At 38.8% G+C, this 24,082-nt stretch overlaps 1 protein-coding gene across 1 annotated transcript in view; it reads left to right on the forward strand.

Moving 5' to 3' along the window:
* LOC128657437 (cingulin) overlaps positions 1–24,082 on the forward strand; it is a 168,959-nt gene that overhangs the window by 70,567 nt on the left and 74,310 nt on the right. The window contains exons 3-5 of the mRNA XM_053711789.1: positions 16,101–16,178; positions 19,469–19,672; positions 23,864–23,957. Of these exons, the coding sequence (XP_053567764.1) occupies positions 16,101–16,178; positions 19,469–19,672; positions 23,864–23,957 (376 nt within the window). The remainder of the gene's footprint in view (positions 1–16,100; positions 16,179–19,468; positions 19,673–23,863; positions 23,958–24,082) is intronic.

Consider the following 24,082-nt stretch of genomic DNA (forward strand, 5'->3'; position numbering starts at 1 on the left):
TGGGGTGCATTTACATTACTGTGTGTTCCCAGTAAACATATATGTATATGCTTCTATAGTATACATATATATTTATGTGTATATACATATATATATATATATATGTATATAACCATATACATATATATTTAAATGTGCTGCCATCGCTGCACTACTTAGGTTCTGATGCCGTCTCCCATTGGACCCTATGGAAGCTCGCTCTCATATGTTCGCTTTGCTGACAACTTGTAATACCAGCGTACATTAGCGTGCCGTGGTATTACACAGCTAAGAGCAAATATCACTTTTATAAAAGCGATATTTAGCACTCCACTTGTAATCTGGCCCTAAATAAATCCTAGATAGTCTGAGAATAACATGTAGATGCATTTTTTAAAGTTTCATTAGTTGTTTAAATAGTGACAAAATAAGTGTAAAGTTTTAATGTCTATAAAATAACGGGGACTGCCATGTTGTAACTTAGATTACTTTCTCTACTGTGGCCAATTAGGGACAGTTATAAATAGGTCACTAGAGTGTGCAACCAATGGCTATGTGCAATATAACAATGTTCTGCAATTCCATTTCTAACAGGAAATGAAAAGCTCACAATTTCAGAATGCAATTACAGGAAAAGGGGACAAAATAAATAACTGAAGTATATTGTAGAGTTTTTTAGATATACACAATTGATTAATTTATATTAACATCCCTTTAATTTGTGTAATTCTCTTTAGGCTTTTATGACCCTGTATCATACAGTACATACCAGGGCATAATGTTTATGGAAAGTGCCTATGTATGTCACAAACAGGCTTCCTTACTCTCTGCTGAACTGCAATATCATTAGAAATACCATTACATTAAAGGGATATGAAACCCATTTTTTTGAAATTTCAGTTCAATCAACTTTCTAATTTACTCCTATTATCAATGTTTATTCTTTCTTGTGCTATCTTTATTTGAAAAGCAGGAATGTAAGTGGCTCCTAAACTTACATTCCTGCTTTTTCAAATAAAGATATCAAGAGAACGAATAAAAAATGATAATAGGAGTGAATTAGAAAGTTGCTTAAAATTGCATGCTCTATCTGAATCATGAATCATCATAATTGGGTTTAATATCCATTTAAATGAATGTTAGAATGCTGTACAAACATTCGAAATTCGAAACAAACAAACAATTTTAAAATCTATGCTCTACCTGAATTATAAAAGAAAAATTAAAATGTGAGAGAGTTTGCAGCTGGCCAAGCTAGAGGAAAGCAGAAACCAACAAAGTATCTGCTCTTTTTAGCCTGCAAAATATTCATCTAAAGACCCTGGGAATTTTTACATAGCTGCTGAAAATCCTGCCAAGTGAAAGTATATCTTATCTTATCTGATGTGATAGCTAATAAGTGAGAGCAAACAGTTGCACTGTGTAATCTAGTTAATCACTTCTTAAGATATATTTCTTTCATGTAATTGGCAAGAGTCCATGAGCTAGTGACGTATGGGATATACAATCCTGCCAGGAGGGGCAAAGTTTCCCAAACCTCAAAATGCCTATAAATACACCCCTCACCACACCCACAATTCAGTTTTACAAACTTTGCCTCCTATGGAGGTGGTGAAGTAAGTTTGTGCTAAGATTTCTACGTTGATATGCGCTTCTCAGCATTTTTTAAGCCTGATTCCTCTCAGAGTACAGTGAATGTCAGAGGTATGTGCAGGGAGTATCACCTATTGAATGCAATGGTTTTCCTCATGGGGATCCATTTCATAGGTTCTCTGTTATCGGTTGTAGAGATTCATCTCCTACCTCCCTTTTCAGATCGACGATATACTCTCATATTCCATTACCTCTACTAATTACCGTTTCAGTACTGGTTTGGCTATCTGCTATATGTGGATGGGTGTCTTTTGGTAAGTATGTTTTCATTACTTAAGACACTCTCAGCTATGGTTTGGCACTTTATGTATTTATATTAAGTTCTAAATATATGTATTGTACTTATATTTGCCATGATTCAGGTTTTCAGTATATTTCCTTTTTGCAGACTGTCCGTTTCATATCTTGGAAATGCTTTTTTATGAAAATGTATTTCTTACCTGGGGTATAGTCTCTTTTTCAAATTGACTGTCTTTTAAATTCGCGGGCAGAATTAGGCTCGTGAGGGCGCAAAATGCCAACGTTTATTGCGTCATTCTTGGCACAACATTTTTTGGCGCAAAGTTACGTTCTTGACGCAAATTCGTCATTTCCAACGTCTTAGTTGACGCCGAGTCCTTCACAAGGTTGCGTCATCTATGACACGAGTGTGTCGTTTTCGATTTATGTCGCGAGTGTATCGTTTAAAGATCCTTTAGATAGGAAACTTGAATCTTATATAAGGTAAGCTTATTTATATTCAGGTCATCTTCTTAGGCCTGCAATTTCTTTGGCTGATGTTGTAGCTGCTTCAACTTTTTAGTTGGAAACTTTAGCGCAACAAGTATCGGATCATGATTTGTCTAGCATTGCTAAGTTGATTCAACATGCTAATCATTTCCTTTGTGATGCCATTTTTTATATCGTCAAAATAGATGTTAGACATATGTCTTTAGCTATTTTAGCTAGAAGAGCTTTGTGGCTTAAATCTTGGAATGCTGATATGACTTCTAAGTCCAGATTGCTTTCTCTTTCTTTCCAAGGTAATAAATTATTTGGTTCTCAGTTGGATTCAATAATTTCAACTGTCACTGGGGGGAAGGGAGTTTTTTTGCCTCAGTATAAAAAACCTAAAGGTAAATCTAAAGCTTCTAATCGTTTTAGTTCCTTTCGACATAATAAGGAACAGAAATCTAATCCTTCCCCAAAGGAATCTGTTTCCAATAGGAAGCCTTTGTCATATTGGAATAAATCCAAACCATTTAAGAGATCAAAGCCAGCCCCCAAGTCAGCATGAAGGTGCGGCCCTCATTCCAGCTCAGCTGGTAGGGGGCAGATTAAAATTTTTCAAAGATGTTTGGATCAATTCGGTCCAAAATCATTGGATTCAGAGTATTGTTTTTCAGGGGTACAGAATAGGATTTAGAGTAAGACCACCTGTGAGAAGATTTTTTTCTCTCACGCATTCCAGCGAACCCAGTAAAAGCTCAGGCTTTCATGAAGTGTGTTTCAGACCTGGAGTTATGAGGGGTAATCATGCCAGTTCCATTTCAGGAACAGGGCCTGGGGTTTTATTCAAATCTATTCATTGTCCCAAAGAAAGAAAATTAATTCAGACCAGTTTTGGATCTAAAGATTTTGAATCGATATGTAAGAGTACCAACTTTCAAGATGATGACTATAAGGACTATTCTGCCTTTTGTTCAGCAAGGGCATTATATGTCCACAATAGACTTACAGGATGCATATCTTCATATTCCGATTCATCCGGATCACTATCAGTTCCTGAGATTCTCTTTTCTAGACAAGCATTACCAATTTGTTGCTCTTCCTTTTGGCCTAGAAACAGCTCCAAGAATCTTTTCAAAGGTTCTCGGTGCCCTACTCTCTGTATTCAGAGGGCGGGGTATTGCGGTGTTTCCTTATTTGGACGATATCTTGGTACTCGCTCAGTCTTTGATTCACGTGCAGAATGTAACTAGTGTTGTTTCTTTAAAGACATGGTTGGAGGATCCATTTACCAAAAAGTTCTTTGATTCCTCAGACAAAGGTAACCGTTTTAGGTTTCCAGATAGATTCAGTGTCCATGACTTTGTCTCTAACAGACAAGAGATGTTTGAAATTGGTTGCAGCCTGTCGGAATCTTCAGTCTCAGTCATTCCCTTCAGTAGCTATGTGCCTGGAAGTTTTAGGTCTCATGAATGCAGCATCGGACGCGATCCCCTTTGCTCATTTTCATATGAGACCTCTCCAGCTTTGTATGCTGAACAAATGGTGCAGGGATTATACAAGGTTATCACAATTAATATCCTTAAATCCCAATGTTCGACTTTCTCTGACTTGGTGGTTAGATCACCATCGTATAATTTTAGGGACCTCTTTCGTTCGTCCAACCTGGACTGTGATCACAACAGATGCGAGTTTTTCAGGTTGGGGAGCTGTTTGGGGATCTTTGACAGCACAAGGGGTTTGGAAATCTCAAGAGGCGAGATTACCAATCAATATTTTGCAATTCTCAGGGCTCTTCAGTTTTGGCCTCAGTTGAAGAGAGAACCTTTCATTTGTTTTCAGACAGACAATATCACAACTGTGGCATATGTCAATCATCTGGGTGGGACTCACAGTCCTCAAGCTATGAAAGAAGTATCTCGGATACTTGTTTCGGCGGTATCCAGCTCCTAATTTCTGCTGTTCATATCCCAGGTATAGACAATTGGGAAGCGGATTATCTCAGTCGTCAGAAATAAATCTGATGGCTTCTCATCTAAACAAAAAAACTTCCCAGGTACCTGTCCAGGTCCAGGGATCCTCAGGTGGAAGCAGTGGATGCGTTGACACTTCCTTGGTGTTATCAACCGGCTTATATATTCCTGCCTCTAGTTCTTCTTCCAAGAGTGATCTCCAAAATCATCATGGAGCAATCGTTTGTGTTGCTGGTGGCTCCAGCATGGCCCCAGGTTTTAGTATGCGCATCTTGTTCGGATGTCCAGTTGCCAACCTTGGCTACTTCCATTAAGGCCAGACCTTCTATCTCAAGGTCTGTTTTTTCCATCAGGATCTCAAATCATTAAATTTGAAGGTATGGAAATTGAACGCTTAGTCATAGAGGTTTATCTAACTCAGTGATTAATACTATGTCGCAGGCTCGTAAATCTGTTTCTAGAAAGATTTATTATCGAGTTTGGAAGACTTACATTTCTTCTTAAAGACACAATGAGTCCACAGATCATCTTCATTACTTATGGGATTTTCACCTCCTGGTCAGCAGGAGGAGGCAAAGAGCTCCACAACAGAGCTGTTAAATAGCTCCTCCCTTCCCTCCCACTCCAGTCATTCTCTTTGCCTACGTTAGTGATAGGAAGAGGTAAAGTGAGGTGTTAGATTAGATTCTTCTATCAAGAGTTTATTATTTTTAAAGTGGTGCCAGAGTGTGCTGCTTTGTTCTAGGGTGTAGCCGTAGTCCATATCAGTCTCTACAGTAGAGCTTTTGGTGGCTTTAAAGCAATGTGAACTTGTTGGACATAATTCTCACTGCGCCTCCCATACTGATGCTGCCCTGACTAAAAGAAAACCTTAGTGATATTTACTCAGGACTTTCGTTTGTTTCGAGGTCCATGGGAGGGAGAGGACCTCTTAAACCTGAGGACTGCCTTGCTGCCAGAGTTTGGGCACTTTGTAAAAAAAAAAATTCATTTCACCTCAATGAACTTGGACTCAGATTTCCCTAGTGCTATTAGGGGGAAAGATGGTAGTAAGGAAGCAGGCACTAGCATGTTTTACTTAACTGTGCAAATTCGTATGCTTTATGACATGTGGAATATCAGTGAGATTGTCTTTCTAGCATAGAGAATACAGACCTGGTGGAGATGTTGTCTCTACCTCCTTGGAGGCTTCTGTTTCGAAAAGACCTTTTGATTCAGGGACCCTTCATTTATCCAAATCTAGATTCTCTGAAGCTCTCTGCTTGGGGATTGAACGATTGATTCTAGCCAAGCGAGGTTTTCAGACTCACAAGCCTGTTACTAGGGAAATTTATCACATGATTTGGTGTAGATACCTTTATTGGTGTGAATCCAAGGGCTACTCTTGGAGTAGAGTTAGGATTCATAGGATTTTGTCGTTTCTCCAGGAAGGATTGGAGAAAGGATTATCTACAAGTTCTTTAAAGGGTCAAATTTTCCGCATTGTCTATCCTGTTACACAAGCGTCTTGCTGATGTCCCTGATGTTCAGTCTTTTTGTCAGGCCATAACCAGAACAGGCCTGGGTTTTAGACCAGTTACTCCTCCATGGAGTCTTAATTTAGTTTTCAAAGTTCTTCAAGGGGTTCCGTTTGAACCTATGCATTCCTTAGATAACAAGTTGTTATCTTGGAAGGTTTTGTTTCTGGTAACAATTTCTTCTGCTCGCAGAGTGTCTGAGCTTTCAGTCTTTCAATGTGAGCCACCTTACCTTATTTTTCATGCGGATAAGGTTGTCTTACGTACGAAATTTGGATTTCTCTCCAAGGTTGTTTCTGATAGGAACATTAATCAGGAGATTGTTGTACCTTCTTTGTGTCCTAATCCTTCTTCTAAGAAGGAGAGGCTCTTATACAGTTTGGATGTGGTTCGTTCTTTAAAGTTCTATTTACAGGCGACTAAAGTCTTTCGCCAGTCTTGCTCTTTGTTTGTGGTATTTTCAGGCAAACTTAGGGGACATAAAACTACAGCTGTTTCTCTTTCTTTTTGCCTAAAGAGTATTATACGTTTGGCGTACGAGACTGCTGGACAGCAGCCTCCTGAATGGATTGTGGCTCATTCCACTAGGGCTGTTGCTTCATCATGGGCATTCAAAAATGAAGCTTCTGTGGAACAGATTTGCAAGGCTGCAACTTGGTTTTCTCTTCACACTTTTACAAAGTTTTACAAATTTGATTATTTTGCCTCGGCTGAGGCTGCTTTTGGAAGAAAGGTTCTTCATGCAGTGGTGCCTTTCATTTAGGTATCCTGTCTTGTCTCTCCCGTATCATCCGTGTACTCTAGCTTGGGTATTGGATCCCATAAGTAATGAAGATGATCCGTGGACTCATCGTGTCTTTAAGAAGAAAAGAAAATTTATGCTTACCTGATAAATTTATTTCTTCTTAGACACGATGAGTCCACGGCCCGCCCTGTCCTTTTAAGACAGGATGTTATTTATTATAAACTTCAGTCACCTCTGCACCTTGGCTTTTCATTTCTCTTCCTAACTTCAGTCGAATGACTGGAGTGGGAGGGGAGGGTGGAGCTATTTAACAGCTCTGCTGTGGTGCTCTTTGCCTCCTCCTGCAGACCAGGAGGTGAATATCCTATAAGTAATGAAGATGATTCGTGGACTCATCGTGTCTAAGAAGAAATACATTAATCAGGTAAGCATAAATTTTCTTTTCATGGTGTTTTTCTCATAAATTCTCTTGGCATTCTTTTAGAATTCCTAGAATTTTATAGTTTCTTCAGGATGGTTTGGATAAAGGTTTGTCTGCAAGTTCCTTGAAAGGACAAATCTCTGCTCTTTCTGTTTTATTCCACAGGAAAATTGCTAAACTTCCTGATATTCATTGATTTGTACAGGCTTTGGTTCGTATCAAGCCTGTCATTAAATCAATCTCTCCTCCTTGGAGTCTTAATTTGATTTTAAAGGCTTTACAGGCTCCTCCATTTGAGCCTATGCATTCTTTGGACATTAAACTACTTTCCTGGAAAGTGTTGTTGCTTTTGGCCATCTCTTCTGCTAGAAGAGTTTCTGAATTATCCGCTCTCTCTTGTGAATCTCCTTTTCTGAATTTTCATCAGGATAAGGCAGTTTTGCGGACTTCATTTAAATTCTTACCTAAGGTTGTGAATTCTAACAACATTAATAGAGAAATTGTTGTCCCTTCTTTGTGTCCTAATCCTAAGAATTCTTTGGAGAGATCTTTACATTCTTTGGATGTGGTGAGAGCTCTGAAATATGTTGAAGCCACTAAAGATTTCAGGAAGACTTCTAGTCTAGTCTAGTCTATTTGTTATCTTTTCTGGTTCCAGGAAAGGTCAGAAGGCTTCTGTCATTTCTTTGGCATCGTGGTTAAAGCTTTTGATTCATCAAGCTTATTTGTAGTTGCGTAAAGCCCCGCCTCAGAGAATTACAGCTCATTCTACTAGATCAGTTTCCACTTCTTGGGCTTTTAAGAATGAAGCTTCAGTTGATCAGATTTGCAAAGCAGCAACTTGGTCTTCTTTGAATACATTTACTAAATTCTACCATTTTGATGTGTTTGCTTCTTCGGAAGCAGTTTTTGGTAGGAAAGTTCTTCAGGCAGCTGTTTCAGTTTGATTCTTCTGCTTATGATTTAAGTTTTTATTTTTATTTTTTGAGAATAAACTTATATTTGGCTTGTGGATTTATTTTCTCCTACATTGGTCTGTCCGGTCCACGGCTTCATCCTTACTTGTGAGAATATTCTCTTCCCTAACAGGAAATGGCAAAGAGAGCACAGCAAAAGCTGTCCATATAGCTCCCCCTCTGGCTCCGCCCCCCAGTCATTCTCTTTGCCGCTCTGAACAAGTAGCATCTCCACGGGGATGGTAAAGAGTATGTGGTGTTAGTTGTAGTTTTTTATTTCTTCTATCAAGAGTTTGTTGTTTTAAAATAATGCCGGTTTTTACTAAAACAGAAAGTGATGAAGAGTTCTGTTTAAAGAGGAGTATGATTTTAGCAGCAGTAACTAAAATCCATTGCTGTTCCCACGCAGGACTGTTGAGACCAGAGAACTTCAGTTGGGGGGAACAGTTTGCAGACTTTTCTGCTCAAGGAATGACTAGTCTCTTTTCTAACAAGACATAGTAATGCTAGAAGACTGTCATTTCCCTTAGGGGATCGGTAAGCCATTTTCTTAGACTCATAACAGAATGAAGGCTTATAAATGGGCTATATACTGGTTGACACTATTGTGGGCTAATCGATTGATTTATATAATATTTATATGTGTTTTGGAACTGGGAAACACTTTTGGGAACGTTTTTATTACGCCTGGCAGTTGTTTAGACACCTAATCTAGTCAGGAAGGCCCCTTCACTCTGGTATGCAGAGGGAGGAGGCCTCATTTTCTCGCCTTAGTTGCGCAGTTACTTCTGGAAGCAGTGCATGCAGCTTCATGTGAGAGGATCCTGTGGCCATAAAAACGATTCTAGAAGGCTTATTTCTGTGGTGAATAACCCCCAAGGAAAGGTAAAGCTGCAGCAAAGGCTGTGGCTGGGACTGTAGTGGGTTTAAACTGGTAAATTGAACAATTAGCTCCGGTTTGCTCATTTAAGGGGTTACAGACTTGAAAATTGGTGTGCAATACTTTCAAAGCATTAAGACACTAGGGTGCAAATTTTGTAAAGATCGGATATTTCCTTCATAGTTTTGCAAACATTCAGAAATAAAGTGTACTCTTTTTATTATTTAAAGAGACAGTAACGGTTTTGTTTAAAAACGGTTTTATTGCATTAATAGCCTGCCTAAGTCTGTCTAACATGTCTGTACTTTCAGATAAAATATGTTCTTTGTGTATGGAGGCCAAGGTGGTTCCCCCTTTAAATGTATGTGAAAATTGTGCCACGGCGTCCAAACAAAGTAAGGACAGTACTGTCACATTTAATAAGGTTGCCCAAGATGATTCTTCAAGTGAAGGTAGTGGGGATAGTTCATCATCCTCTCCTTCTGTGTCAACACCAGTTATGCCCGCGCAGGCGACACCTAGTACATCTAGCGCGCCAATGCTTGTTACTATGCAGCAATTAACGTCAGTAATGGATAATTCTATAGCTAATCTTTTATCCAAAATGCCAGCATTTGCCAGAAAGCGTGATTGCTCAGTTTTAAATACAGAGGATGAGCAAGTGTGCGCTGACGATAATTTATCTGTTATACCCTCACACCAGTCTGAATTGGCAGTGAGGGAGGGGCTGTCTGAGGGAGAAATTTCTGATTCAGGAAAAGTTTCTCAGCAGGCAGAACCTGATATCGTGACGTTTATATTTAAGTTAGAACATCTCCGCGCCCTGCTTAAGGAGGTGCTAACCACTCTTGACGATTGCGACTCTTTGGTGATTCCAGAGAAATTGTGTAAAATGGACAAATTCCTTGAGGTCCCTGTGCACGCTGATGCCTTTCCGATACCCAAGAGGGTGGCGGACATAGTGAACAAGGAGTGGGAGAAGCCAGGTATACCTTTTGTCCCACCTCCTATATTTAAGAAAATGTTCCCCGTTGTCGACCCCAGAAGGGACACATGGCAAACAGTCCCTAAGGTTGAGGGGGCAGTTTCTACATTGGCTAAGCGCACGACTATTCCCATTGAGGACAGTTGTGCTTTCAAAGATCCTATGGATAAAAAATTGGAAGGATTGCTAAAAAAGATATTTGTTCAGCAAGGATTCCTTCTCCAGCCAATTTCGTGCATTATTCCTGTCACAACAGCGGCGTCTTTTTGGTTCTAGGCACTAGAAAATTCGCTCAATAAGGAGACTCCATATGAGGAAGTCATGGACAGAATTCACGCACTAAAGTTGGCTAATTCCTTTATTTTAGATGCCGCTTTGCAATTGGCAAAATTAGCAGCGAAAAATTCAGGTTTTGCAATTGTGGCGCGCAGAGCGCTTTGGCTAAAATCTTGGTCGGCGGATGTGTCGTTCAAGAAAAAACTGCTTAATATTCCTTTCAAGGGTAAGACCCTTTTTGGGCCAGAATTGAAGGAGATTATTTCAGACATCACTGGGGGAAAGGGCCATGCCCTCCCACAGGATAGGCCTTTCAAGGCTAAGAACAAATCTAATTTTCGTTCCTTTCGCAATTTCAGGAACGGACCGTCTCCTAACTCTGCAGCCTCTAGACAAGAGGGTAACGCTTCCCAGTCTAAACCAGCATGGAAACCAATGCAAGGCTGGAACAAGGGTAAACAGGCCAAGAAGCCTGCTGCTGCTACCAAGACAGCATGAAGGGGTAGCCCCCGATCCGGGACCGGATCTAGTAGGGGGCAGACTTTCTCTCTTTGCTCAGGCTTGGGCAAGAGATGTTCAGGATCCCTGGGCACTAGAAATAGTCTCTCAGGGTTATCTTCTAGAGTTCAAGGAACTTCCTCCAAGGGGAAGGTTCCACATGTCTCGCTTATCTTCAGACCAGATAAAGAGACAGGCATTCTTACATTGCGTAAGAGACCTATTAAAGATGGGAGTGATACACCCAGTTCCGACAGCGGAACAAGGTCTGGGGTTTTACTCAAACCTGTTTGTAGTTCCCAAAAAAGAGGGAACTTTCAGGCCAATTCTGGATTTAAAATTCTAAACAAATTCCTCAGAGTTCCATCATTCAAAATGGAAACCATTCGAACGATTTTACCAACAATCCAGGAGGGTCAATTCATGACTACCGTGGACTTAAAGGATGCGTATCTACATATCCCTATCCACAAAGATCATCATCAGTTCCTAAGGTTCGCCTTTCTGGACAAACATTACCAGTTCGTGGCTCTTCCGTTTGGTTTAGCCACTGCTCCCAGAATTTTTACAAAGGTGCTAGGGTCCCTACTAGCGGTTCTAAGACCGAGGGGCATTGCAGTAGCACCTTACTTGGACGACATCCTAATCCAAGCGTCGTCCCTTTCCAGATCAAGGGCTCATACAGACATTGTATTAGCCTTTCTCAGGTCTCACGGGTGGAAGGTGAACGTAGAAAAGAGTTCCCTGTCCCCGTCTACAAGGGTTCCCTTTCTGGGAACAATAATAGATTCTGTAGAAATGAAGATCTTTCTGACAGAGGTCAGAAAATTAAAACTTCTAAATGCTTGTCAAGTTCTTCATTCTATTCCTCAGCCTTCCATAGCTCAGTGCATGGAGGTAATAGGACTAATGGTTGCAGCAATGGACGTGGTTCCCTTTGCTCGAATTCATCTAAGACCATTACAACTGTGCATGCTCAAACAGTGGAATGGGGATTATGCCGACTTGTCTCCTCAGATTCAAGTAGACCAATTAACCGGAGACTCACTCCGTTGGTTGTTGACTCAAGATCACCTGTCTCAGGGAATGAGTTTCCGCAGACCAGAGTGGGTCATTGTCACAACCGACGCCAGTCTTTTAGGCTGGGGTGCGGTCTGAGACTCCCTGAAAGCTCAGGGTCTATGGTCTCGGGAAGAGTCTCTTCTCCCGATAAACATTCTGGAACTGAGAGCGATATTCAATGGCTTGGCCTCAACTAGCGAAGGCCAGATTCATAAGATTTCAGTCGGACAACATGACGACTGTAGCGTACATCAATCATCAGGGGGGAACAAAGAGTTCCTTGGCGATGAGAGAGGTATCCAAGATCATCAAATGGGCGGAGGATCACTCCTGCCATCTATCTGCAATTCACATCCCAGGAGTAGACAACTGGGAGGCGGATTATTTGAGTCGTCAGACTTTCCATCCGGGGGAGTGCGAACTCCACCCGGAGGTCTTTGCCCAGTTAACTCAACTATGGGGCACTCCAGACATGGATCTGATGGTGTCTCGTCAGAACTTCAAGGTTCCTCGCTACGGGTCCAGATCCAGGGATCCCAAGGCGACACTAGTGGATGCATTGGTGGCGCCTTGGTCGTTCAACCTAGCTTATGTGTTTCCACCGTTTCCTCTCCTTCCCAGGCTTGTAGCCAGGATCAAACAGGAGAAGGCCTCAGTGATTCTGATAGCTCCTGCGTGGCCACGCAGGACTTGGTATGCAGACCTGGTGAATATGTCATCGGCTCCACCATGGAAGCTACCTTTGAGACAGGATCTTCTAGTACAAGGTCCATTCGAACATCCAAATCTAGTCTCTCTGCAACTGACTGCTTGGAATTTGATCGCTTGATTTTATCTAAGCGTGGGTTTTCAGATTCAGTTATAGATACTCTGGTCCAAGCCAGAAAACCTGTGACTAGGAAAATTTACCATAAGATATGGAAAAAATATATCTGTTGGTGCAAATCCAAGGGATTCTCTTGGAGTAAAATTAAAATTCCTAGGATACTCTCCTTTCTCCAAGAGGGTTTGGATAAAGGGTTGTCAGCGAGTTCTCTAAAAGGACAGATATCTGCTCTGTCTGTTGAACTTATGTGTCCAATTATAAGACTATACATTTTCTAGTGGACTTTTAAACTGGGACATTTTATTTAATGAGGACATTTTATTTAATGAGGTACCATTATCCATTACTATATACCATTGTTCATTTGTTTTTAAAAAATCTTTTTAAATTGGGTATACACAATTTTTAATCATATTAGCGCCCTCTGGTGTTACATGCACTTGTTATAGGAGTCTGATTCACTTTACTTTCATAGTATATGTGTTGAGAGGTGCAGCTGTAGTTTTATTATATATATCAGACTGTTAATTATCATTTGTCTGTAAAGGGTTTTTTATATATTTTTTTCGTGTGAAGCCCATATTCATATGGGTTTCTTTGACTAGAGATATTCCTTCTAATTGCACTTTAGCGCCCTCTAGTGATTGTACATCACACATATTTAGTCAGAATCAAGCCTGTCTACAGACCCATGACTCCTCCATGGAGTCTAAACTTAGTTCTTTCAGTTCTTCAAGGGGTTCCGTTTGAACCTTTACATTCCATAGATATTAAGTTACTATCTTGGAAAGTTCTGTTTTTGGTTGCTATTTCTTCTGCTAGAAGAGTTTCTGAATTGTCTGCTTTGCAGTGTTCTTCACCCTATCTGATATTCCATACAGATAAGGTTGTTTTGCGTACCAAACCTGGTTTTCTTCCTAAAGTGGTTTCCAACAGGAATATTAACCAGGAAATAGTTGTTCCCTCTCTGTGTCCGAATCCAGTTTCAAAGAAGGAACGTTTGTTACACAATTTAGATGTGGTCCGTGCTTTAAAATTCTATTTAGAAGCAACAAAGGATTTCAGACAGACTTCATCTTTGTTTGTCGTTTATTCTGGTAAGAGGAGAGGGCAGAAAGCTACTGCTACCTCTCTTTCTTTTTGGCTGAAAAGCATCATCCGATTGGCTTATGAGACTGTCGGACGGCAGCCTCCTGAACGAAATACAGCTCACTCTACTAGAGCTGTGGCTTCCACATGGGCCTTCAAGAACGAGGCTTCTGTTGATCAGATCTGTAAGGCAGCGACTTGGTCTTCTCTGCATACTTTTGCCAAATTTTACAAATTCGATACTTATGCTTCTTCGGAGGCTATTTTTGGGAGAAAGGTTTTGCAAGCCGTGGTGCCTTCCGTTTAGGTAACCTGACTTGTTCCCTCCCTTCATCCGTGTCCTAAAGCTTTGGTATTGGTTCCCACAAGTAAGGATGAAGCCGTGGACCGGACACACCTATGTAGGAGAAAACAGAATTTATGCTTACCTGATAAATTTCTTTCTCCTACGGTGTGTCCGGTCCACGGCCCGCCCTGGCTTTTTAGTCAGGTTTCAAATTTTTTATTTCTGTACACTACAGTCACCACGGCACCCTATAGTTTCTCCTTTTTCTCCTAACCGTCGGTCGAATGACTGGGGGGCCGAGCCAGAGGGGGAGCTATATGGACAGCTTTTGCTGTGCTCTCTTTGCCATTTCCTGTTAGGGAAGAGAATATTCCCACAAGTAAGGATGAAGCCGTGGACTGGACACACCGTAGGAGAAAGAAATTTATCAGGTAAGCATAAATTCTGTTTTTTTCAGGGAAATGGCTGTTTTTATTTTGTCCCTCCCTCTCTAGTGACTTTTGGGTATTGCTATCCCATACGTCACTAGCTCATGGACTCTTGCCAATTACATGAAAGAAAACATAATTTATGTAAGAACTTACCTGATAAATTAATTTCTTTCATATTGGCAAGAGTCCATGAGGCCCACCATTTTTTATGGTGGTTATGATTTTTTTGTATAAAGCACAATTATTTCCAATTTACTTTGTTGATGCTTTTTACTCCTTTCTTTATCACCCCACTTCTTGGCTATTCGTTAAAGTGAATTGTGGGTGTGGTGAGGGGTGTATTTATAGGCATTTTGAGGTTTGGGAAACTTTGCCCCTCCTGGTAGGATTGTATATCCCATACGTCACTAGCTCATGGACTCTTGCCAATATGAAAGAAATGAATTTATCAGGTAAGTTCTTACATAAATTATGTTATTTGTTGTGCAATATATTGGAAAAAAGTGCAAAGGTGTATAATTAAAAACACAATAATTATGCCCATTCATTTTATGTAAAATATATGGGTCACATTAAAAAAGCCAGGTTATATAGACAAAATAGTATACACATAATCAATATATTGTACACATTTAAATTGAGCTTTTCTTCCCTGACCTGGGTGTGTTGAGTTGTCACTCAGGTCAAATTAAACTTTCATGATTCAGATAGAGCATGTCATTTTAAACATTTTCCATTTACTTCCATTAAAAAAAAGGGAACAGTCGTTTTATATTTACACTTTTTGAGTCACCAGCTCCTACTGAGCATGTGCAAGAATTCACTGACTATACGTATATACATTTGTTTTTGGCTGATCACATGGTACAGAGGTAGTTGAAATAGACACAACTTTGAAATTTGTTAGAAAACAATCTACTACTCATTTGAAGTTCTATGGTATTGTCTTGTTATCATGCATTTGTTGATTATGCAAATCTACTGTATTTACTGGTCTTTTAAAGGTTTGAGAATATTTAGGCATTTCTTTTGGCAGTTTTACTCTTGCTAACTGAGCGCTTTATCTTGTTGTATAAGGATTGTCTATGTATGATTTACACTGTAACTGCTATATCTAATCATCTTTCTTCTTATGTTTTATAAGAGCTAATTTCTGATATCAAGGTCCTTTATCTGCTTTATAATTAGTGCCTTAATCTTCATATTAAAGGGACATTATACAGTTACACTCATTTTTTCTTTGCATAAATGTTTTGTAGATGATCTATTTATATAGCCCATAAAGTTTTATTTTAAAATAAATGTATAGTTTTGCTTATTTTTAAATAACATTGCTCTGATTTTCAGACTCCTAACCAAGCCCCAAAGTTTTATGTGAATACTGTCAGCTACCTTCTCCAGCTTGCTGCTGTTTGTGTAAAGGGTCTTTTCATATGCAAAAGAAGGGGGAGGGGGGGAGTGTCTTATTTGCCACTTGCAGTGGGCTTTCCAGCTACCTTTTCAACAGAGCCAAACTGACAGCTTCTAAGTAAGTTTTTAAACAGTTTTATACTGGATATTTATATCATTATCTGTGCATCTTATTCTTTATAGTAGTGTTTATTACATGCAGTTATATGAAAATGAGTGTATACTGTCCCTTTAAAGGGAAAACAGCTGTGTATTTGCATAAATCCTTTTCATATCTAGACGTTATACATGTTGCCTTCTCAAGAACTTGTTTAGTTATATTATATTGTATGTAAATCATTTAATAATAAATGTGCTCAAATATAGTTCCGTATATCATTATGTTTATATTATTATTAAATACAGAGTGAAATCAACAGAAGTTAGTGACTGCCAGACACAGCTAAGAAGACTTCAGTATGAGAAGGAAAAGAATGAAGCAAGGTAGTGTTATTATACTTTATCCCGCTGAGAGGTAAGGCGCTGGTGCGAAGTGACAAGTAACAACAAGACACCAGTATTTCATGTGGAAAAATCTAAAGTTTTGATCGTGCTATTTTATTACAAGTGGGATTGCAGAAACTTTTATGTGAATATAAAACACATCATTAAATGGTCCTCTAACTATCAGACAAGGACACTGCAATGAAAGTTAAAGCTTTATGTCATTTTTTTTGTAAAATTAAGTACTTGATATAGAAACATCCTTTTTAGTCTAGCAATTTATGAGATATTTTGAGGTGAAAATGGCAGAATTTGGTCAGGTATTGAATGTGAGGGATAAACTCGTTTACATAATAGTGAATTATATGACCAGTATTTGAAAAGAAAGGTGTTTAGATATTGGATAAACAGGTGCAGACAGACAAGGGGCTCTGTTTCAGTTGAGTTAGCATTTAGGATGAAATAATGGTGGCACAAGCAATTACAGACATTAATATGTCTGGTGCAGGAAGGTAAGTTTTTAGTGTCCTCGGCACATACATTATGTCCACAAGATTTGATGAGATTACCTAAGAAAAGATGTGTAGATTGAAAATAAATTCTGAACCTTGTGATACCTAAACAAAAAGGGGTAAAGTGACAGAGGATGTGCTAGAGGAGGATACTTTAAAGGGACAGAAATATTAAAGGTACAGTTAAATAGGTAAGAAAGCACAATAGAGTTGTGCCAAAGGAGTAAAGAGCCAGTGGCTGATCAGGTTGAAAACAGTAGTTAGATCCATTTCTATTAGCAGGAAAAAGTCAGAGAAGGCAACGAGTAGAGGAAGTGTTGGGCATAGAGGAGGGTGCAGGAGAGAATATTTTTAGAAAAGGCAGAGATATAGAAAGATATAAGGCCATGATGGTATTTAAAAATTATGTTAGGATCAAAACTTTTTAATTTTATTCTTGAAAATAAAGGCAGATAATGAAAAGACTTGCAGGTGATGAAGCAGTCTGTTGGAAGGGTGGGAAGCCAGCAAAAACTAAACTGCTTTAGTCAAGGAGTGATATTATAGCTAAGTGAATTTTAGTTGTGTCTCTGAAAAGGCCAGCAATTGGATGTGCAGAGTTACAAGTTATGAATCATCCCCATCCAGCTACCACCCTATTTCCCTTCTCCCCCTTGTCTCAAAACTTTTGGAAAGGCTCATATATATACATTTATCACATTTCTTCACATTAAACTCCCTCCTTGATCCATTGCAATCTGGATTTTTCCCGCAACACTCCACAGAAACTGCAATTATTAAGGTTATTAATGACCTAATTACAGCAAAGTCAAAAGGCCACTTTTCTTTGTTTATCCTTCTTTATCTGTCTGCAGCCTTTGACACTGTTGACCACCACCTCTTGCTCCAAACTCTCCCATCTTTCTGGATCTGTGACACAGGTCTCTTGTGGCTCTCCTCTTACCTGTCTAACCGAACCTTTAGTGTTACCTTCTCTGGCACATCCTTTAACCCTTTGCCACTTACTGTGGTGGTACCACAAGGTTCTGTCCTTGTTCCCCTTCTCTTCTCAATTTATATACCATCCTTAGGTTACTTAATACAGTCCCATGGGTTTCAATCCCATTTGTATGCTTATTGATACCCAAATCTACATCTCTGCACCAGACCTATCCCCTTCCTTACTAAATTGTGTCACTAACTGTCTTTCTAATATTTCATCCTGGATGTCATCTCACTACCTTAAGCTAAATCTCTCCAAAACTGAGCACCTTATTTCCCCCTTCTTCCAAATTCCCTACCCCCCAACTTTCTCTAACTGTTAATAATAACATCATAACCCCATATGCCTGACGTCTTGGGTTCACACTTGATTTAGATCTCTCTTTCCCCATATCCAATCCTCCTCCTTAAAAACATCTCCAAAATGTGTCACTTCCTCACACAAGACACGACTAAGACTTAAATACATTCTCTTATCATTTCCTGCCTTGACTATTGCAACTGGATCATCTCCAGCCTCCCTAGCTGCCGTCTATCTCCCTTACAATCCATAATAAATGCCTCTGCCAGGCTGATCTTCCTTACACATCACTCCTCATCTGCTGCACCTCACTGCCAGTCTCTTCACTGCCTTCCTCTAACCTCCAGAATAAAACATAAAATCCTGTCTTTTAAAGCTCTCAATAACACTGCTCCACTCTATATCTCCAACCTAGTCTCCAGATACTTTCCCTCCTGTCCCCTTCGCTCTGCTTATGAACTCCTTCTCTCTTCCTCACTTGTTACCTCTTCACATTCCCGTCTACTAGACTTCTCAAGACTGGCCGCTATTTTGTGGAACTCTCTGCCTCGCTTTACATGATTCTCCCCTAGTTTTCAAACTGTCAAGCCCTCCTTAAAGAGTCTACTGTTCAGGGATGCATATAATATACACTAACATTTTCCTCTCTTGGTTCCTCTCTTCCTTTTAGCTATCCCCTTGAACCCCCTTAGAATATAAGCCTATGAGCCTAGCTGCTTTTTAGATTACCTTCATGAGAGATTATTTACAACAGTAAAACTCTTGGCAGGACCCTCCATTCCTTTGTCGCCCATAATTTTCACCTTGCATATTAGACCCATGTCTTTAGCGCTGCGGAATCTGTTGGCACTCTTCAAATAACTGATAATAATAATAATGTGTGCGTGTTTGTGTGTGTGTGCATGTGTATAACTGTGTATGTGTTTGTGCGTGTATAAGTGTGTCTGTTTGTGTATGTGTGTGCATGTGTATAAGTGTGTCTCTGTGTGTGTGTGTGTGTGTCTGTATGTGTGTGTGCATAAGTGTGTCTGTGTATATGTGTGTGTGTCTCTATGCTTGTGCGTGTGTATAAGTGTGTCTGTGTATATGTGTGTCTCTTTGCGTGTGTATAAGTGTTTCTGTGTATATATGTGTAAGTATGTCTGTATGTGTGTGAGTGAGTAAATGTGTGTCTATATGCATGTGTGTATGTATAAGTGTGTCTTTATGTGTGTCTGCGTATGAGCTTAACTTGCAATATATTTACCATCATCATCAGGTGCCACCTAGATAGCATAACTTTTATATTATGATTAATAAAACATTAATTAGCTTAATTATTCTTGCATACATTTTGCAACTGGCTTTGATAACACACACACGTGTTTTATTTTTGCCTCTAACTGGATAATGTAGTATAATAATCAGAATAAGACAGCTACAGAAACATTTCAGTAATAACCACTTTATTATCATAATCCAATTTCCCTCCATAAACCTCAGTTAATTTCTTTTAGACTTGCCAAAGAATTAAGAGAAAGAGAAGATTCTCTGGCACAAATGCAACAAACCATCAGACAGTTACACGAAGAAATCAGTGAAAAAGAAAGAAGGGAAGAATGCATTAAAAGAAAAGATAAGTTACTGGAGAATGAGCTGGAAACAATGAAGGAAGTTCTTAACCAGACACAAGAAGAAACTGTCACTTTAAAACAGGAAAGGTGCTGATTTATCTGGATCCTTTTGCCTATGTGGTTTATCACAATCAGTAATGATCTCACCATCTGTAACCTAATTACTGTTACTGATTTGACCAGTGCTGACCAATTTTTTTATGTAGTAAGTCACATTTGTGTAGACTCAGCACCACAGCAGACACATAGGACTAGATAACAAGTGAGCCAGTAATCACTTCTTTCTCTAATATTGCCATTCATTTAAAGTGCTAATGCTAAACAAAATTATACAAACCCCCAGTTATTGGGGCTGACAAGGTTTCATTGTGTTGTCTCTATTTGGGTGTTAGGTTCAGTGGAGTGTCTGGTAGCTAAAAGGTTAATTGTAGGTGCTTACATTATAGCTAATTTGGTGTGAAATTCACAGTCTGATTTAATTGCATTAGAAGTATGGAGGATAAGGTGAGAAGTCACAGGTTTACTTAGTACAATATATAGTAATCTTATACCCAAATTAATTCATAATCATAAGTCAAAGGTTTACATTTTCTGCTGGATGTCCAGGGGAGTAACAGTTTCATTGTGGTAATAAAGTTGTATATTTAGTTTGTGCTGCCCTAGGCATTGTAAAATTCAATGACCCATGCCTCCCACTACCAACAATTTTAGCTCATGATTTACTCATATATTTCTCACAGCCAGCAGCAAGCAACACATGGGGGAGCGGTTTTGAACATAAACTACACAACCAGGGGTCATCGCTTTCTAACACATTTAATAAATGTTTGGAGAACATAGGTGTGGGCATCATGTCAAAGAACTAACCCCAAATACTTCTGCCCTAGACTCAGGTCTAGTTGACATAGGCCAAAATACACCGCTGTGGCAGGGGTGTCATGATAAGAATTAGAGTAACAGGGAAGGGTCAGTTTAGTAGGGAATGGTCTGGAAGATCACAAAATCTTTCCAATAGATAAGGATGATGCTTATACATTTATAGGTACCAGTACCTACTGAGTGCAGCAGGTTTTTTCCTTTCGTTGAAATTTGGGTCAAATGGTCCATAAACCGTGGTCATAATCAACAACTCTCCAACTATTTGTTTTGTGGCCTAAGAGCGATTAAAATCATTGAAAACTATCAGTTGCACAGCCCTGGTTTCGACACAGTAATATTAAGATTATATGGTTGATATTTTCATAATATAAGCACTTTTCCAATCCATTAGAATTTAATCAATAGACATAGTGAATACAAACTTGATAGTCATTCAGAAATCTAATAATGAAAACAAAAAGTAATGTTCAAGCACTGTGTATGTCTATAGGAGAAAATTATACACAATAACTGACAATGATATCAGTATATAGGTGAAAAGTATCCTAAGGTGGATAAAATTAATATATGTCTGTTTCCTTAAAAAAAAATTGTAGTGTCCAAGAAAAAGTAGATATTACTGCACACTAATTTCAATATTTTCCTCTTGGTGATGTTTTTCCCTTCAAATAATAACTTCTTGTTTAAACCACTAAACATCATACAAAGATACTCAAACAAAAAGGAACTGTAACTTAGCTCCAAGTAAAAGTACTTTGGTTATTTCCTCAGAGAACATAGGCCAAGGAAGCTGGGTTCTTTTTAACAAACAGTTTGTGGTGAATGCATTTTTTAAGTATGATTGGTGGCTAAATACATTTTTATGATCTCTGATACGAAGACTGCATGATATAAATACAGGTAGATGCAATCGCCAAGTTCACATTGAGGGGTGATGTTTTGGTAACATTAGGGTTGATCGCAATTCTTTAGAAAAGTGTATCTAATGATTTTTATACAAAGTTCACCATTAAAGTCTATGGTGATTTTTGTAGATAAATAATTTGATAAGATTTTCTAATGGATTGTGATTTACCCCATTGTTTTCTTATTGTGTATTCTTACAAACATGCATAATGGGCTAAAGCATCCATTTACCTGTTAGTGGTAGTTACCATAAACATCTATAGTTGAATATTTAACAGCAAAGCTTGGTTTAATTTTTGGGTGGAAAACATTTCAAGAGGGTTTTCACAAACTTTCACAGAAGCAAATAATGCTATGATGAAACCTAATGTGTTTGAATGCAATACTTTTTGCACAATCTAATTTCACATCCATTTTTTTTTAAAGTGCAAACTAACACAATCATAAATGTTTAAGAAAAGTTTAGGAACCTATTATATTAATCTAGTAAACCAAATTTTATATGTTAGATGACCATTCATGAAGGAAATGTTTACAAATCTGTTTTGTAGATTCATAGAGTTCTATCATGACAATTTGTAGGAAAAAAACAGTTTAAGATTACTTAATTTATGCTTATGCTCTTGTAATTTACAAAAAGGGTAATTGATTCATGGAATAAGCTTGCATTTGAGGTGATATAGACCAGCAGTCGCCAACCAGTGGTCCACGAAAAGATGTTGGTGGTCCTTGACACCATCAAGCAGGAATTAATCTCCTCTTTTGGTGCCACCCCCGTCACGCTGCAACTCCCTACAGTGCCTGGCTGGACATCAGTGAAAACTGACGGAGGAGTTAAATTACAATCTTCCTACGCACATTGCGTAGTACTGCGCAACTTGCGTAGCTAGATTGTATTTTTAACTCCTTACCCCCGACGCACTGCTCAGAGGAAGATGCTTCCATTCTAAAGCCAGCATAGGTTGGTATAATCTTGGCTTGAAATAGTGGAATTAAAGTATATAAAAAAAGAAAATCTTAGAAACAAAAATTCTCTCTCATATTTTATTTATTTTCTTCACTTTACCTGTCTCTTTGTAGTAGTTTTCCTAATTCCTTCAGATGGACTTACATCACTGTTTGTCCCCTCCATCTTCTTTTTTAAAATTAAATATTAATTATTTTTCATTCTAATAATTTCCCCACGCACAAACCCATTCCACCTGAATGCCAGTAATTGCCATCCAGCAGATCAGCCATATCCCACCAGTATTATAGTAATTGCCAGTAACATCAGTCATGCTTAGCTTACATCCATATTGAGAGCTTTCTGATATAAACTTAATTTATTACTCCAATGTCAATTTATGACTCCAATAATTTCTAACTGGGGAGGTAACTTGTAAGTCTTGTGGTCCTTTTAAACATAATTCTTTTTTTCCCACTTTCTGCCTCTCTGTTTCCAGCTCAAAAGTTGGCACTCACCCTTCATCTGTCATTTGGAAGTATTCTCTCAGTTCTGTCATTCAGTTAGTTAATTCCAAAAAATAATTCTTAAAAATGTGTAAATATATACATAATGTAAACTTAGCTATGGTTATACTAGTGATGTACACACACACCCCTAGTGACACCACTGTATGTCACATGTCAGTTGCTGCAAAGAATGACCCTATAGGCAATGTAGAATACACATATCACCTGTGACCCATATACTTCAAACACAATAAAACTACGATAAAGCAAGCAGATCCTAAAACAAACATATACTATTAACAAGAAAAAAGCAAGTATCATAAATCATCATATAGTATAATTAGCAATAGTCATAGGACTGTGTAACCAATTATATGTCAGGACACCAAAATCGTGTCTACCTGCACACACTAGTCAAACGAGCAAACTAAATGCTATTAAATGTTAATACATCATTGCTAATACATTACGATATAAACCTCTGACACTTTCTAATTTGTTCAGGAAACCCTAGTGACATCTAAACTTAAGTTGTCACACACTAAGCAGTTTGAAACTTACGAATCAGAGCTAATTTGGAGCATATAATCCCATGGAGGAAGCCATATGTACGAAATCTTAATGCTACCAAATCGAAATTTAAACGCCAAGTATCGTGATAATATCCAGAAAGCAACTGGATATATCTATATAGTAACAGGAGAGGTACCTAAATATATATATATACATACATACATACACACATTATAGAGGTTTGCACCTTTAAAAAAAATTCATGTTAGTGGTCCACGGGATTCAAAATTGCCAGTTTAGTGGTCCCTGAGGTTCGAAAGGTTGGCGACCCCTGGTATAGACAAACACTGTGGGGGAGGTCAAGAATGCCTGGGATAAGCACAAGGCTATCCTACAATCTAATTAGTTATAGGAAATGTGATCAGACTTGATGGGTCTATGGTTCCTATCTGCTGTCACAATGGATGTCTATATGTTTCTACTCTGCCGTGAGCATAGTTAATAGGGATTGTTCCTTTCTTTCAGAGAGCTGACAATTGTTTCATATCAGAACACATTTGAGCAGCTGCAAGAAGCCCTCAGACAGAAGATGCAGAGTGAAGATGGCTGGAAGGCAAAGGTAACACTGCTGAGCACAGCTTGTTTAGTTATTTTTTTACTATGTTTGTATGTATAGTGTGCTAAAATATCCAGATCTGTGCACCATTCTGTGGTTTCTCAGGTCCCAGCTTGTCCACCTCAAAT

This window comes from Bombina bombina, chromosome 4, assembly GCF_027579735.1.
Source record: "Bombina bombina isolate aBomBom1 chromosome 4, aBomBom1.pri, whole genome shotgun sequence".
Taxonomy (NCBI): Eukaryota; Metazoa; Chordata; class Amphibia; order Anura; family Bombinatoridae; genus Bombina; species Bombina bombina.